The sequence below is a fragment of the Lonchura striata genome, chromosome Z (genome assembly GCF_050655825.1).
Source record: "Lonchura striata isolate lonStrDom1 chromosome Z, ASM5065582v1, whole genome shotgun sequence".
Taxonomy (NCBI): Eukaryota; Metazoa; Chordata; class Aves; order Passeriformes; family Estrildidae; genus Lonchura; species Lonchura striata.
Window position 1 is genome coordinate 19,916,926 of NC_140740.1, and position 18,363 is coordinate 19,935,288.

General features: G+C 36.7%; 1 protein-coding gene across 8 annotated transcripts in view; it reads right to left on the reverse strand.

The window, feature by feature from the left end:
- The window catches only part of ADGRV1 (adhesion G protein-coupled receptor V1), a 253,088-nt gene that overhangs the window by 57,403 nt on the left and 177,322 nt on the right, over positions 1-18,363 (reverse strand). For all 8 annotated transcript variants that reach the window (XM_085566958.1, XM_085566953.1, XM_085566955.1 and 5 more), the window contains one exon: positions 12,052-12,230. In XM_085566958.1, coding sequence (XP_085423084.1) covers positions 12,052-12,230 — 179 coding nt within the window. The remainder of the gene's footprint in view (positions 1-12,051; positions 12,231-18,363) is intronic.

Here is an 18,363-nt window from a genome sequence, read left to right on the forward strand (position 1 = left end):
GTCCCCTTCCTCCTCCTATCTCTTAAGTTTTATATCTGAACAGACAGGATATATAATGGAATATGCCTTGGATCAGCTTGTGTCAGCTTTCCTGGCCATGCCCCCTCCTAAGACCTTGCTCACCCCCAGCCAGAAAACTCCAGCTACTATAGAAAAGGTCATAATAATATACTGCATTTACATAATGACATGCATAAAAAGGAAGGCTATGGATACCTTGATCAAAATATGACTAAAAGGCCATGTAACTGAAGCTGATCATTAATGGTCAGATGCATTCTGCATTTCTCACGTCTCATTATTCGTAACAAATGTTGTTATTTTATTATGAATAACCTTGGCAAATTTTAGAAGAAAAAGTGACATCTTGAGTAAATTGAGCACTGTAAGGTAAGCACAGTGGCATTGCGACTCCGGAAGGCACCATATGCCCTCTTTCATGACTCAGTGCTTCAGTATGAGTGCACGCAGCTAGAACCTCTGACTGGGATGACTTTTCTACATGACTAAGCAGGGAAGAATAATTTGCATTGGTCAGCAAAAACTACAGCTGCATCACAATACTCTAAATTACACTTGGTGAGCTGGAGAAGTTGTTCAAGCAATGGAGGCTGACTGAAATATCTTCTGGGCTTATATTTTGATTACATTCCAACATGCAAGGGTCTCTTTCAGAAAGAGGTTTGTCTAAGGAAACAGATTTTGTTTTTGTATGCTCAGCTACAAGACAGTGATCATAACAGGAATGAGCTATATGATTTATATTTGCATGAAGTAACTTCAAAAATTGGTCTGATAGGAAGGTGAAAGCAGCTTTGGCTTTAAAAGAGGCATGACACACTGACATTTCCTAAGGATATGGTTGCCACAGTCTCTCTTACATTTCTTGGAAAATCCCTGACACTGCCTTGGTTTTTTTTAATTATTTGCAAACAAACAGCATGCTTATCCCATGTTTGTCAAACCATATGGACTGTATGAAATTCTAAACTGCAATCTCATTTTCCTAATTGGAGTTGCAGTACAGGATTATAAACCAGTTCAAATCCCAGATAAATTAGGAAAAAATCTTAGAGATGTATTTGCTATATATTGGAAATTTCTAATTAGACAATTTAAGATTTTTAAGTGCTATTTATTTATTTTACGAGCTCTTCTGAGAAACAGTTTCCTGATCTCTTTCCATAAAATTGTATGCAGCTGTGAGAACTGGGTCTAAAACACAAGGACTTGGATTCTAAAATCTGACTGCACTGGAATTAGGAGGTGTATGATGACTACAGAAGTTTAGAAAAAAAACAACTTGGTACTGTGGTGGAGCTACATTTTATGAAGAAGAAAAGTTAATATTAGTGGATTCCAGTCATTCCCAGGAATGATCTGGGAACATTCAATGTGTGTAAAGAAACTCTGAAATTATAAGAGAAAAGTTGCAATAATTGTACTTGTCTCTGCATTATATGCATCTGAAACTAAATGTCAGTTCCTTTAGCTTCTAGTCCTGAAAAAAAAATCTCTTTTGCAATTTACACAGTGAATTTGCTAAAAATAAGTAGGTTTTCTACCAGCCAGACAAGACATTTAGGAAAGCTATAAAAGAGTCAGGTAAAAGAAATTAGAAATTGAACAAAATGTTCCAAGCATTTTAAAAGATGTCTTGAAGTTTTGGTTTTTCTTTAACCTAAACAATACAATGTACACTGAACTTCTACCATAAGTTCATGTTAGTGCTGTTACTGATAAGCAAAGAACACTAATACATATAAATGTTCTTGATGATAAGTGAATTACAGCCACCCATTCCTGATATTAGCAAGGTTTTTTTTAAACCTTGTCTCAATTCTTGCCATCAAACAATGCAGCCACAGAACCTCCATCTCTGGATGTTACCAGAGATTTTTTCAATGTGTAGAGTTATGTATGTTTAGGGCTTTCAAAGTGCCTTTTTTTTCCCCTGCTTTGCAAACAGACATATCTCTCAGTACAGTGTGTTCAGGACACAGCACAGGGCGGAAACTTGTGGTGTTGCTGCTCTGGAGGAAGTACCAGTTTGCTTGCTCATAACCAGCCTCAAATACCTAAAGTTGTGAGCCTACAGAGTGCAGAGGCTGCACCCCACATGTCCCCAGTTGAGTGCTCCTGGACCCACCAGCTCTTTTTTAAGGGGGTTTTCCAAAGCTGTGCTTTGTTAGCCACATTGTTATGCTGCAAGAACAGACTTGGAGCTAAGCTGCTTCTTGCAGCTGTTTGTGCAGAGATGTGAAACACCTCCAGTGCAAACACAGCCTCTGCCCCAGAACACTTGTCCAGCTGGAGCTGCAAGTTCGCTTCTGTGTAGCTTCACAACAATTCTATGTGAAGAAATTTCTCCACGATGTGCATGTTACGCCACGCTATCCAGCTTCCTCCATGCTAAGAACCATACAGATTTTGGTATGAAAATTTTGAAAATTTACCTAAGAGAGAGAGTGTGTAAGAACTGAAATCAGAGGGGGAAAAAAATCACCCCATAATTTTAGCTAAACAATTAATTAAGAAAGATTGTATATACCTCAGGAATTATTTTGAAATAGAAAATGAAAATGTGAGTGCTTTCCCTGAAGCTGCATTAGCTGCATCTAAAAAATTGCAGCATAATGTTACTCTTCCTCTTGTTTAATCACTTTTCCTCAAAAGGAAATGGGGATTTTCTCTGGAACACTGAACACCATCTGCTCATGGGTCAAGTTAAGCAAATCTCAGAGGACTCATAATAGCTGCCCCAAAGAATTCTGTGCAGCTGTGAAACAAGTCACACCCTTGTACAAATACATTTTGAAATGCTAGAAATCAACTACTGCCCCAAGCTGAATACAGTTTGACTGATTGGATTCAGTGTTTCACTCAACCCCAGTCACCTCACCAGGAGGGGCAAAATGAACAACCCAAGAAATCTCTTACTGTCCATAAAATTGTGGAGGTTGTTTGATAGGAAGAAAAATGAAAGCTGTATTTGTATTTGATTAATTTAAATTAGTTTATGTCTCATGTAGATTAACTCAGAGATAGGTCCATGTGTTTTATTTCATATATAATTCTACACTCAGAAAATAATTATTTTCCTTATATTTTGCACAGAAGTTTCAAGTGAAATGCAAAATGTTTTATAATGGTTCTCCCAGATTTTATAGAGTGAAAATGTGGCATCAACCCTTTGGCATTATTTAGTTTTCCTTTCATTTCTCTAGTCTATGCAGCAAAAGAAAGAGGAAAAAGAATGAGGGTAAGAGGAAAAGGAAGGAAAAAAGGTAATGAGAACAGTTTGACTGTTTTTTTAAGAAATGTAAGCTCAGAAACAGCAGAATTAGAACTGCCAGAAATTAAGTCAAGGCTTACCCATTCTTGTTTACATTTGGACAGACTATCCCAGCAGTTTTTTGGAAGTTAAATCTACAGCTATAGGAATTACTGCTAGAAATCTGATCCTATCATCTTCACTGACATTTCAAAATCTATTATGAGTAGGACCATACTCATTAATGGAGGTACCCACAGAGTAAATACCAACAGAAAACTTTGGGGAAAACCCAATCCTCCATGAACAAAGGATGAAGAAATGCCAAGATGTTGTTTTGGAACAGCAAAGAACAGAATCTTGGAAGATTCAGTCTGAGTCAGTGTGTGCAACAACGGACTTGTCAATAAACCAGACCTATTGCATAATACAGCAAAAAAACAATTTCCTTGTAGCTCTCTCCTGCTGCTGTTATTGTAGAGCTAAACAGTTGGAAAAGGGGGAAAATGAAAATGTCCAAATGCTTCCCTATAATGAGAACCCAAAAGGTCATCTGCTGTTGTTGTAGAACACAGCTTATTGTGTTTCAGTCTTCTCATTATATGATCCTCTGGAAATTTCTCTGAACCATTTAATACCTAGTTTTTAAATTCTTTTTTCTTTGTTTTTGTCTTTGTCTTTTTCTTTTTTCTTTCTACTGTGAAAGTTAATACTAAAGAAACACAATTTCCAAATAAGAAGAAGCAAGGACCCAGCATAAGCACTGCATTAATACAGTTGAGACTCCTAAGGCACTGGAAGTCATGGAATTCCCAGGCAGCTCATTCCAGAAGTCCCAGATTTGCAGCCTTCAGCGTTTGACCAGGAAACTAAGCTGACAGAAACCTGCTTGTAGTTTCTTAGTGCAAAGTTCTTGCTAACACTGCAATTTTAAAATTACATAAGGAGTTATGTGTCTGATTTTAGTTAATTATCTTGCTCCTATTTAAATCTAAGGCTTGCTCCTCATGTGTATGAGTTATTATCAAAGGCTTTGAAACTAGAATATATTGTTGTGGCTATGTTTTTGGTTTTTTACTATTTAAGACTTGTTACAGTTTCTCCAATGTTTCCCTAGTACTCTTTTAAGGCAGACACTCCAATCTTACTTTTCCTATGCTTTCTCTAAGCCAAGGATTTACTACAAATCTAGCTGAAAAAGAAGACACTTGATGTGCAAACTGTCAAATATAAATGAAGCTCACGTTCACAGTCCTGCCCTTTGAAAAGAGGAATAACATCTGCAAAATATGTTTTTTCTTACTGACATTTAAATGTAATACTAATAACACAAATCAGTCTGCTAAAGTTGCATTCCTTTTAATCATATGCAACTTAGTACAGGTCAGTGAGAGATGCTTTTATTTATTGTAGCTTTTACATTGGGCAGACAAAGAGTTTGCCTGCCCAAATACAACTCATTGCATTAAATATACTAAAACTTATTTCATGGAACTAAAATCTGAGCACAAAATTGAGTGATTGTAGAACAGCTCTGCGGTGAAATTAAAAAGACAAAAAAAAACAAACCCAAAAAAACAAAACAACAAAAAAAACCAACAACAACAACAAAAAAACCCCACCCAACCAAACAAAAATCGTACTATTTTTTTCACCTCTTTTTTAGATGGACTCAGTTTGTCAGTGTTAATGGGGTAGTCAGAACTAGTGGCTGGCACTAATCCCACTTTTGTTTGTCTTAGCATTTCTCTACTCTGGCATATCAGATAAAGGTTTTTCTAATTTGTTGGAAAACAGATAAAGAGCTATTTCGTTTCATAGCAGTAGGCTGTAGTTCAATGATTAAAGATGACAAAGTTGGAGGGATGAAATTACTAGTTACTTGTACAGCTTCAAAGAAAATATGAAGCTTTTAAAAGCTATCAATGACAGGACTGCAAGCCTTCATCCTGCAGATGTTCTTTGATACTTCAGTCATAATACTACAGGGGTTACAGAAAAGTTCCTGGAGTTTTATTTTGGCACAAAAAATCCCTTCATCTGAACCTGTTTGAAGGATCAGGCCTCACAGGCATTAGTGGGTGCAACTTTCACCCGTAACAACCTATCTTTTTAACTCTTTACCATGACAGCATGATATCACGATTTCTCAGAAATTAACCATCCCACAATGATTGGAAATTTTACCATAACAAATATTCTTCTCTACTCATGTTTCAAAATTCTATCAATCAAAGCAGCCAGAATTTATCTTTCTTTATTGTAGTTTTTTAAAAGAACAGTACAGTGATTATTCCTGATTCTGATGTGCTACAAGAAATATTTGCTAATATATGAAAGACATTCAACCCCCTGCCACTGTCCCCAACAATTTCTTCTCACTCAAAATTATGTTGCTAATGAGGTATAACTGAAAGGTAGTTAAAGCCATCCCATTTAGAAGTGAGGTATTTTTAAATAATCCTTAGAAGTTGGTAGCACATCAGGCTACCTGTGTTTATTTGGAAATGCAGGAAAAGTTTAGAAAATAAAGTACAAGTACAGGATATCAAAAGGTCATACTTTGTAATTTAGTAACTTATTCTGTAGTTTTTCCCTATATAAATGTGTGTATATAACTGTATGTATGTGTATGTATGTGTGTGTATGTATAGATATGTATAAGAATGCCTGTAGTGTGGTGCTGTGTCAACATAACTGAAGTAGCCCTGATTCATCAGAAACATTAATCCTGCATTAGCAGTAGCAGTGGCTCAGGGTGGTTTAATTTACTATGCAGAATAACACAGAGCATAAATTGTGAGAAATCAGCAGTGAAAACTTTCCCCCCAAGTTCAGCTGAGTGGTTCATGAAGCACTTGACTTTGGATACAGAGAGTCAAGCATCATTCTTTGCTCATGTCTAGCAACAGCAGTTTGGAATAACTTTGAAATCCCAGATGATTGCAAGTAAACTGAGAAGAGGAGGTGGAAAAACTGGGGTAATAGGAAAAAGAAGCTGGAGACAGAGGGCCATGCAGGGAGACACTTCAAGTCCATGCAGAATATAAAATCAGGCATTAGAGGATGGTAATTCCTCATAGATTTGTCATACAAACCCCTTCCTCTTAGTATGTCTTTGAGCTCAGTTAAAATCCCTGAATGTTTTTCTGGCAATTCTTAGCTATTTTCTTACCTATTCCTGCCTGTAAAAGTCTGGTGATTCAAATGTTGCTCACAGCTGAATTCAGCACTTTTGAAGTAATACGGAAAAGGAGATATGAGACTTAATCCAAGATATGAGACTTGTACAGAAATTAGCTCACTCAAGTTAAAATATTCTTGTTATTGGTCCTTGGTATAAAGAAAGCAGATTTCCATTTTAGGGAACAGCTAGTAAGCCAGGGATCTGTTCCTGGGATGCATGCCAACACTGAGACAGTCATACAACTGGGTGATACCCAAAGCAGCACCCAGTATATTTTTCTGACTAGGTTAAGGGTCAGTGCACCAGATTGACAGATATTCGGTCAGAGAGAAATCACAGCACAAAGTGCCCGTGACTCCTTGCAAAGGACTTGGTACCAAAGCACATTTTCTATGGAGTTTCTTATCCCAATAATATTAACGATGACTCTGCCCTGGTTTCTGTTAATTTCTTCTCAGTACATGGTACAAATGCTATGTTTTGGATTGGAATGAGAATGGTATTGATAAGACATTAATGTTTTGGATTTTTGCTAGTCTTTTTATTCCTTCTCTCATGCTTTGTCAGTGAAATGGTAGGCAAAATAAACTGGAAGGAAACATTGGTGGGACAGGTGACTCAAATTGATTAAAGGGATATTTCCACACCACACAACTTCATGACCAGTATATAAAATGGTAAGTGCAGTCAATCTGGGTTCCAGAAGGGGTGTTTGGCATCAGCTAGCCAAACTGGAGAGATAAATTTCACTGTGCATCACTTTAAAGAAAAAAATATCATTGTTATGATTCTAATTAATAAAATTATGATTTTTTTTTTCAAACAGTAAGCACTTTTTATCTCAATATACAAGTTTCACTTTGATTCTCTTTTCCATTCAACTGGGATGGTGGAGGAAGAGAGGAGGAGGTGAAGCATGGTGTTTCATGTCCTGCTGGGCTTAAAACCATGACAGGCTCATCTGTTCCCTGAGCTGTCCCTATGTTTAAGATTCAGAGAAACTGCAGTGTGACCAACAAGAAGAGCTGTAACCCTTGACCACAGCAAAAATTTCATAGATCCAGCTTTCTGTAGCTTAATTTCCCTATCTCACAGATCTGGCTCCATAATCACAGATCCAGTGATTTTCCTGCAAAAAAAACTCTGAGCTGGACTGTAGAGGACATAGAAATATTTTGTGGTTTTTAGAAAGGAATGTCACTGGAAAATCTTTTTCATTATTTCTCATAGATATTTCATTACAACAATACAAAGAAGATATTTGAGAAGATTTAGCTTAACCCTTTTTTTGCTAGGAGAAAATATGACTGAATCCAAGTAAATGGGTATTTGTACAAATTTAAAATATTGTAATGGCACATATCTTCTTCTGTATTTTGTTTGCCACATGTATTTTAAAGAGAAAACTGAATGTGTGACAGGGATCCTTCTGACAAAGGAGATCATTCTTCCCTTGGTCATATACGGGATCTGATAAAAGAGAGACACTTCTAGATACTGGAGAGATTAACAGAGGGAAAAAGGCAAGCAAAAGACAACCAAGACACAGAGAGAATCACAGAATTAATTAGGTTGAAAAATAATTCTGAGATCATTGAGCCCAACCTATGACCAAACATCCCGTCAACTAGACTATTCCACAAAGTGTTGCACCCAGCCTTTACTTTAACATCTCCAAGTGACTTCACCATGTCCCTGGACAACCCATTCCAATATCTAGTTACTCTTTCTGTGAAGAACCTCCCCTGGTGCAGCTTGAGACTATGTCCTCTCATCCTGTCACTTATTGTCTAGGAGACTAGGCTGATTCCCACCAGGCTACAATCTCCTTTCAGGGAGTTGTAGAGAGTGCTAAGGCCTCTGCTGAGGCTCATTTTCTCCAGACTCAGCCTCTCTTCACAGGACTTGTGCTCCCGACCCTTTCCTAGCTCCATTGCCCTTCTCTCTGGACACACTCAAGCACCTCAATGTCCTTCCTAAATCGAGGGGTCCAAAACTGCACCTAGCACTTGTGGTGTGGCCTCACCAGTGACCAGTATAGGAGGACAGTCACTGTTCTGGTCCTGTCCACACATTTCTCACCCAGGCCAGGATGCTGTTGGCCTTTTGGGCCACCTGGCCACAGCTTGCTCATGTTCAGCCAGCTATTGACAAGCACCCCCAGCCACTTTTTTTTTGCTGGGCACTGGCCAGCCACCTATTCCCAGCCTGTGGCTCTGAATGGGGTTATTGTAGCCAAAGTGCTGGACTCAGCACTTGGCCTTGTTGAACCTCATGCCATTGGTGTTGGCACATCAACCCAGCCTCTCCAGGTCCCTCTGCAGAGCTTTCCTGCCCTCCAGCAGATCAACAGTCCGGTGCAACTTGTTATCACTCACATATGTGCTAACAATAGACTCAATCTTTTCATCAAGATCATCAATAAAGATAATTAAATGGGACTGGGCCAACACTGATCCCTGAGAGAACATGAACAAAAAACTCCTACTTACATGGGAGCTGGGAACTAGAGGAAGTTATAGAGCTGGTCGCAATTTAAAAAAAAAAAAAAAAGGTAGGATACAGCATGACAAAAAGCATGCTTGTAATACAGCATTTGCAAAGATACAGTGGGCAGTGAGATATTTGCTTATAAACTTTTAAATTATTGTTCTGTCAAGTGTAATTTCTAATTTTTTCACTTTCAAAGGTTACTGTTTTTGCTTATAGTCTAGTAAATAAAGTCCTTTGGTCTTCTTATGTGAACTTGATTTCAAGAAGATTGAGTCAAACTCAAAGCATAAAGCAGGAACAAGAGTAGTTCCTGAGCTTATAAAAGCTCTTACTGTAGGTAAGAGATTTAAAATACCCAAGTAGGTAAAAGATCAATCTCACCTTTCAGAAGAATTTTTTTTATTAAATAAAGAAAAACTTATGAACAGATAAGTTTACAACAAGACAAACTTCACATTAAAATCAAATTCCAAAGCTTACTGTGGTTACCAAACTCTAGAGAGTTCAGCATTTGCTGTATTCTTGGTATATACAGCTAGACCTGTATATATACAAAGACACAGTTCACCTAATATGGTGAAAAACATAAGGAGGCAAATTCAAACTGCAGATATTGACAAAGAGATGTATAGTGCAATGGAAGGGTGAGAAGGAAGAGAAATCTGAATAATTACATAAAATCTAGCTCTCTCCAGTTTCATCCTGGTCAATTGTCACTTTCTAAGGCTTACAGAACAAAGATGCAAATAGAAGAGCTAAAATAGAAATCTTTGCCAGTAAAGTAGCTTTCTAATTTCTCATGTACCCCTGAAAAATTCAGTGCTGTTGAAAGTTCATGAACCACACCCATTTGCAAGCTTTGCCCTAAGCCATCTGTTTCTGAGATCAGAAGCCAGAATTGTTGAATGACAAGTACCAGCTTTTGTTCCCAAGCATGAGTTTAAAGGTTAATTATACTACACTCACTGGACTAGGGTACATTCTTGTACCCAAGAGATTTCCCAAATCTCTAAAAGATGTTATAAAAAAAACTTGAACTACCTTAACATTGTCCAGAATCAGCACCTTTTCTAGTCTTATTCAAAGACACTTCAACCTTTGCAGCTGAACAATAGGGGAATCACCAAAGGGAGGAGTGAAATAGCCCTTCTGTGTCAGTTAGGTCTTTCACTTATCACTGAACTCCAACCTTAAAAAATCAAAATGCTGCTTGGTGGCATTTCTACAGACAAATTTACCAGTATTAACAAAAAAAACCCAAAACACACACAATGCCAAAGAGATAACAGTTCATACCATATATAAACACTGCTAATTATTAAAGTAATCAACAATATACTACTGGTTTATACTGCAACGCAGGAGTCACAGTATAAAATACAGGCATTTTTGTGTAGAATTTGTCATATCTGGAGCGAAATTCTATCCTAATACTTCCTTTGAAGCATAAAAAACAACACAAACTTGTTCAGTGCAAGTATAAGATGAATTTTTCTAAACACAGCTATACTATTGCCTATTAATTGTGTTGATGGCATACTGGTTAAGAACAAAAAATGAGTTGCTTGACAGAGTGATCACTTAGGAGACAGTTAGGATCACAGGCTTCACTATTTCTGTTACTTTTACCAGCATACTACCATTCTCAAACCGTTTCTGAGGCTGATTCTGAAGTCAGTATGCAATCAGTTTGGATTTGAATATCTCCTTGCCACTTTTTCCACTACTGCATTCTGGCTTAGAGAAAGCAAACAAAGTGCTGTAGCTCAATCTATTCCCTTTCTACACTCTGTTTTCAAAGTCGTCTTGTATAAATAAGAACAAGCCTTACAGTACTCTTCAAATCAGGAATTAGCATTGATGTTATTTGTGAAAATTCTTGCAGATATCTCTGAGAGTGTTCACATTGACTGAGATAGAGTAAGCTGCACATTCACTAAGCTTGGGATGATTTCTGGCATTTCCCCACTGTAATAGAATGCTGGAAAAGTTTTATATTTAATTTGGTCAATGGGTTGGACTGAGTAATTTTCCTCTACTTAACAATTATATCAGAATTGTAAGGTTTTTCTTGTTTTCCAATTAATAAGTCATGGACATTGAAAGAAAACAACTGGAAAACTGCTTCACTACATAATGACACCATCAACTCACAGTTTGGCTGCAGTTGGAGAACTTGATTGTTACACACATTCCTTGTGTTTACTATACACAAAGTATTTTACCACAAAGAAAAATAAATGTTCTGTGAAGAAATATTGATGTGTATGGCATGGTATACAGCTACGGAGCACTCCCTGATATAACATGAGTATCAGCAATGGCTTGTTGCGGACCTCAGTTATATTTCTGAATGGAGCTGGTGTCTGAATGTCAGACTAAACTTCAGCCAACGTGGTCACAGAACTTGTGGTACCCAATGTAACTCATTTACATCAAAATCAGGTATTGCTACTTACCATGCACAGTACAGATTCACACACAGATATGTATATGCAAATAATATTTATAAGGCAACATGTGTGTGTGTGTGTATAAATATATATATACATTTGCATATATTTAAACATCAGTATGAAATTCAAGTATCTACTTCTCACAGGATTTCCCTTGGTGTGACAAAAAACACAACACTAAATTTTGTTCTCTTATAATGGAATGATGCACACAGTATTCCTCTATTATTAAAGATGAATTAATATTCTCCTGCTGTGGATCTACCCTGAAAGCAATGTCATATGATGTTTTCATAAAAAGAACTTGTACATTCATTTTAAAAAGAAGGTGTATGTTTATTCTTTTCTGCACGTCAAGCACCTAATTGTGATACAAAATCAATAAGTATATAATCCTTATACCCTAGAAGAACTATAATAACAGATTAAGTTCACCAGAAAAGATGCCAGAAGAAAAAAAAGGTAGGAAAGAGCAAAAATATTTATCTCCACTTAAATGTATTTGGCTCTATGAAGATATACTGTTTTAATTATGACAGTTATCTATGCTTATATATGACTTTCCACATGGAAGAAAATTAAGTAGAAATGAAAATAGACAATACAATGTCTAGTTCATGCTTTTTTAAGGAAAAACTTACAAATCACTGTAGACAAGGCCATAAATCTGTGCTGTGCTGTGATGGTAGATTCCTCTCAAGGTAATTAGAAGAAGGATAACAACAAAAGCTGGAAGCCCCCAACTCAAAATGAAGTAAAGCAGATAGCGCCTCTCTGTGTGTTCATCATTCATCACAAGGACATACCAGAAATTAACTGCCTGAAGAATAAAGCACAAAAACAATCAGTAGGCTTGCTTGTTATAAACTATGCCAAAAACTGAATCACTCTGAAGGTCACAATGAAGCGTATTTCTGCCCCGGCGCAGGTGCATGTATAAACACTATTCAACAGAAATACTTTGTCCCCACTTCTTCTCCTTAAGTAATGAAAAGACATTATAAAAACAATATGCTTATTTATATAACTATTTAGAATTAGACTAACATAGAAAAAGAGACACCCTGTTTGGCAGAGAACACTACTTTTGAGATGTAAAAATAGCCTTTTGGTGCAAAAGTCACTTTTTCCTCTAGATATTCATACCTTCTCATAGAAGACTGGCATATAGTATTTCTAAATCTGCATTTAATATTTTTATGTATCTTGTAGGAAACACATAAGCTCCTTTGATGGCTCTGTGATCCTGTTCTGGACTCAGGAGTGCAATACAGACATAGAGCAAGTCTAGCAATGGTTCATAAAAATGACTGAGGGATGGAAAACTTCTCCCATGAGGGGAGGCTGAGGGAGCTGTGGCTGCTCAGCCTGGAGACAGAATGCTCAGGGGAATCATATCCATATGTACAAACATCTGATACGAGTCAGTGATGAAGAGGGAGACATTCTCCTCAGTGATGCCCAGTGGTGGGGCAAGAGACAATGGGCCCAAATTAACATACAAGAAGCTCTATCTGCATTAAAGAAAAAGCTTTGTTACTGTGAAGGTGGTCAAACACTGGACCAAGATACCCAGAGAGGTTGTGGAGTAGTGTCCTTAACTGGCCACGGTCCTAGGCAATCTGCCCTAGCTCTTTGAGGTAGGGTGTTTGCACTAGACAGCCTCAAGGTACCCCTAAAACTACAACAGTTCTATGATTCTGTGTAATATATGCATAACAGTTTAAGAAAAAACAGCAAATAAATGAATACAGGCATCTCTAAAACAATCTGTGTTTTGTTATGATCAACTCATCATCAAACAGTAAAATGTTGTTTAAAACATTATATGAATCAATATAGTGGAATAGCTGAAACCCCTTGAAAGAGCTGGTAGTACAAGTAACGAAATTCTTCAAGTAAAACAAAATACTTAACATATTGCTTGGATATTTGAATTTTCTTCAAGATGTTCATAGTAGAAACACTGTCATGTGTAAGCATTTTTTAAAGCACATCTACACACTACTGTCTAATAAACAACTAAGCTATCCATAATAAAAATGTTTTTGAAAAATTTTTCTTCACTTACTTCATTTTTTACACTACAAAATGTTATACTACCTACAGGTCTGCATGCTATATCATTATTTTCTGGCCTTTTATATGAGGTGTGAAAGGGATTAATTGTCTTTTTCTGCATATAAGGTATCTAATTTGAGCTTGTGCCTTTAAGCATGTTTTGTTAGTCAATGGAGACAGGATAGGCACCTTCAGGAACTCATTAATCCTAACCCAAGCATAATAATCTCTCTCTATGGTCTACACAAGGGTTTCATATAATAATGTTGATTTACATGCTTCATTTTCAGCTATCTGTTGTAAGGATAAATAAAAATTCATATACCGTGACAAGACAACACAACATGATTATTTTATTGAGAGAAATTTTGCATATTTCCCTCAGCACCTGGCTTGTCTACCCCTTTGTTGAGGAATGCTTAATTTTCACATTCAAATGCTTAATTAGTTGTTTCTGGATTCCTTATGTAGGTCATTAGTTAACCTTATTAGGTCTCATTAGGTACCTATCATTTCAAATTTTTTTCTGTGATTTACATGGTATGAATATGCAATACTTTCTCTTGTTGATCATAAAGCACATTGCATGGTAGCAACTTGTTTAAAAAAGGTTAGTAACTGTTTTAAATGCCTTTTTAAGAGAATGAGATTTCATAGATATGTCCCGTGTATATAATTATATTAATATGTAATAACTATGATGTCTTTTTTGGTTTTTGGTTGGTGATTGGTGCTAAATGAACAAAGGCAAAGTTTATTTTCCTTAAAAGATCACAGGTAAATCCCACCACATAATTGCAAGTATCCTGTGTAGGTTGAAAGAACACAGAAAAACTATTAATTCCATTGCTGGATGTGCATTGGAGGAAAACATTAAACAGATGAAAATTGTATTTGGACAAAAAATTCCACAGCTTGTGGAAAGATTTGTTTGTTCTGTTCACTTTTTTGTGGGACTGAAAACTAATTAAAAATTCTCTTTGTCAATTCAGATCAATAAACACACTTTAATTACATGCCCTTATAGTGCTGGCTAGGTGGTGCCTCACTGAAAGAACTTCCTGACAGCAAAATCCTTAAACTATATATGCAATACACTCAGGGACTGTTGGTTCTACTAATTCTAACAATCTGGTGAACATTCACCCAATGTTTTCAGTCACCCAACTGAAATTGCTTTCTATGAAATCATACCTCATGTCCTTGTTCTGTGTCTGGTTAGTCATATTTAGTTATCTCACCTCATTTATCACAGCATAACACTTAACACCACAGCTGCTGTAAAGATGTGAGGTTGGATTATCCACATTTTCTGCACAGTCACAGTTGTATTTTGATAATTAGTAGTTCTTATATTCAACCCCTTTTGATGTTTCAAAATGTAATCAATTAAATAATACAGGAACTAATTTTAGCAAATCCTTTCCTGTTGCCATGCTGCAACAATTACCAGTTCAACAGAAGAATAAAATGTACAGTCCATTTTCCAGCTGCTCAGGTGGAAGAACAAATGGGCAAGTTATGATTTGTTCTGCTATAGAATGCAAAATAATTGTTTATACACATAACACTCTAATGAGACAATATGAACTTTAGTGAAGGGTTTTATCTTTTAAAATGAAGCAATTAATGGAAATTACATTCTCAAACCTGGGACATGTTTATTTAATTTTTTAATTATTCATTCATTGATCTTAAGTGATAATTACAAAATTTTAGTATTTTTTGTGTTGGAAGGGGCCACCAAATTCCCCATCTCCTGCCATAGGACATTTTTCACTGGACCAGTGTCCTGTTGCCAGCCAGAACAGGGTTAATTTATGCAGTAGCCATGGCTGGGACCCAGAGGTTATCCTATATCACCCCCCATCACTGCTGAGGGTTGGAAGAAGGAGCTCTTCTAGGGAGAAGAGGTTTTTTCTGGGTCAGTGTAGTGTGGTTGAGGGAGCAGTTGGGTGGTGGTGGTGCTGTGTGAATTGTTCACCTCCTTCTTGTCCCCTCCCTCAGTATTGTTGTTGTACTGTTTGTTCCCTTATCTCATTGCTGTTTCCAGCACATTGCTCTTATCTCAACCCACGATCTTTGCAGGGCAGAGGGAGGGGGAGGCTGAGAGCAAGAGAGCAGTGCATGGATTCAGTGGGAGCACTAAATTGGAGAATACCGGTCCTAGACGAGGACAACAAAGTTGCTCAAAGTCTCATCTCCAGCTGCCCTTGAACACTTCCAGGGAAGAAGTAGTCACAACTCAGCAAGCTGGGCAACCCATTCCAATGCCCCACCACCTGTGATAATCTGCAGATAACTGGCAAACAATGTGTGCAAAATATTTTAAATAAATAATTTCCAATTCATTAGGAAAACTTCTATTTTCCTTCTTTCTTCTTTTTACAAGTAGTTGGAGGTGTCATTTTATAATAATTGTATGCTTTTATATAATTCCTTTTTTGAAGCTGTTAAGCAGTCTACAAATTATTCTTAAAATAAAAGGCAGCAAACTTACTTTAAGATCAGTAAACACCTTACAAGTCTGACAAATTTATAGAATATTTAAAGTGCCATTAAATTGATGTAGGAGAAAGATTCAGGTGTGAGTGATAACAAGTTCATGACTTTCACTTTGGTTTGCTTGTTGAATTGACACTTCCACTGTTGATTTAATTTACTCTAGCAATAGCTCAAGAAAGCACAAAGAATCATATTTTTCCATAATTTTACTCTGTGTCAGAATTGGCAACTGAAAATTACAGATTTTTTTTTTTTAACCTGAATAGACAGCTTTTAATTTTTTTTCCTGTTACGTACTTTTTGCAACATATTAGAGAATATTAAGAGAAGAAACTTCTTTCCTTGTCATGATGAAAGACACTCTTAGTGTTTGCTCTTAAGATAAATGCTTGAAAATACAGATCTATGCTGTTCATCTGTACAAAGGGACACTTGTCAGGGTGAAGACCTCTGGCTGTCTGACATTAATATAAGGCAAATATTTCAGGCCCATAAAGAGCCATTTGCACCTTGTTTACTCCTTTTCTTCTGCAGTTAAGAAAGCCTCATCTTTTTAAAAATTGGGTAATGCTATCAACTTTCTGTGACTTCTCCCTATAAAAAGCAAGAAACAAGACCATACAATAAAAAAAAATGAGACGAACAAACAGACAAGCAAGGATGATTTGATGGAATCTTTGTCCTGATGCCAAAGGTGATCTCTGAGATCCTTTCCATTCTTACATTTCAGTCAATATATGAATAGTAGTTACATCTGTAGCAGAAATACTTGTAATGAATATGTGTACCAATATGAGAAGCTAAAAAGAGAAGAATTAAAACACGAAGACCATTGACATAGGACAAAATGTTAAGCATTATTACTATACCTAGCACTTTGCGGAAGATGGAAAAATTACAAAACAAAAAAAAATGTAAGGAAGTTATCCTGGGTCTAGAAAGTGAAGATCTTTGATCTGGACCTCAGAAAAAAATCTTTCAATGTCCGACTGTACTGTTAAATCTGTGTTTTATTTAGAGTTTTGTTGCCTGGAAATGATGCTCCACCACCTTTTGATCACTTAAAATTGCCTGGATTTTGTGGATGTTTCAGTTTCAAATACCTGCATGGTGCTTGTACTTGATTACCACATTGACCCATTTCTGTATCCTCTGACCAAGGCAGCCACTTGCAGATTTGTATAACATAAGTCAATGATCAAGCATATGCACTATGCTATGCAGCCTCATAAAGGGCAGAGTGACTGTACAAAGGACATAGAATATTTTCCTGTATTTTGTTCTTTTCCAGACATAAGTATTTAAGTTCCATTTAAGTAAAAATACATTATTAATTCTGCTTTTCAAATCAAGTAATGTATATAAAGTATACTATGCTGAGAAATACAAACATTAATTTCCCAGACTTTTAAGTCTGCTGTTCAAACAGCAGTAGCATCCAGACTTCCCAAATCAATCTGGTTTCCCCTTGGATCCACAAGCTTTTCTAGAGTTGTCATCAATTCAACACAGAGATGAGGACACTCAGCACTCCTTCCCATGCACTGATATAGCTTACTCACTCCATAATGAGATATATAAACCCAAAACCTATTCCCAGCCAAGAGGAGCAAACTGTAGCTGAGGACTGGGTTGATCTGTATTTCAGATTATTTCTTTCCTTTTGGGTTTTTCAAAGTTCAGGAATTATTCTCAGATGAAGGCCTGCACCTACAAAAAGGAGAATCTTCATTCTGAGTTTTAGTCCTGGCAGCTCATCACACAGCAGGCTGATGGATTCCCTCTTAAGCACGTTTGTCCTGTCAGATTTCCATGAAAAACCTTTATGTTTAACACAGGCCAGAGGCTCCATTAAATGCAACGTATTATGCAAGTTCTTAGGATTTGAACAAAGTCTACTCAAAAAAAGTAACACTGGATTTAAACTACAGACATAAAAATGACCAACTGTTAACAGTTAACTTTTTGACTGCCATTATAAGTAATTTATGCAGCTTAATGCAATGTATAACACAGAATGAAATGCTGAGCTGCCAAAGCTTGAGGCATCCCAGTAAAAATAAAAATGTCACTTCATCCAAATTAGCAAATGGTGAAGAGCTCTGAAGCAATTTAGGAATAAAGTGAATGAGCAACTGTGAAGAATATAATTTACAGTTAACAAAATAATTTAGATTAGTTAACTGACAAAAACATAATTTGCCAAGCAAACAAATTTCCCTATTGAGGCCATCTACATGTAGCTTGCTAAGCCTAATGAGCACAGCAGAACTGTTGGAGAGGCCGCTAGGGTTCTCAATGAGTACCCTGACATATCTCAAGAAAAAGCTATATAACACGTGAATATTACTGGGAGAGAAAGTGGCATTTGGATGTAGCCTAATTTG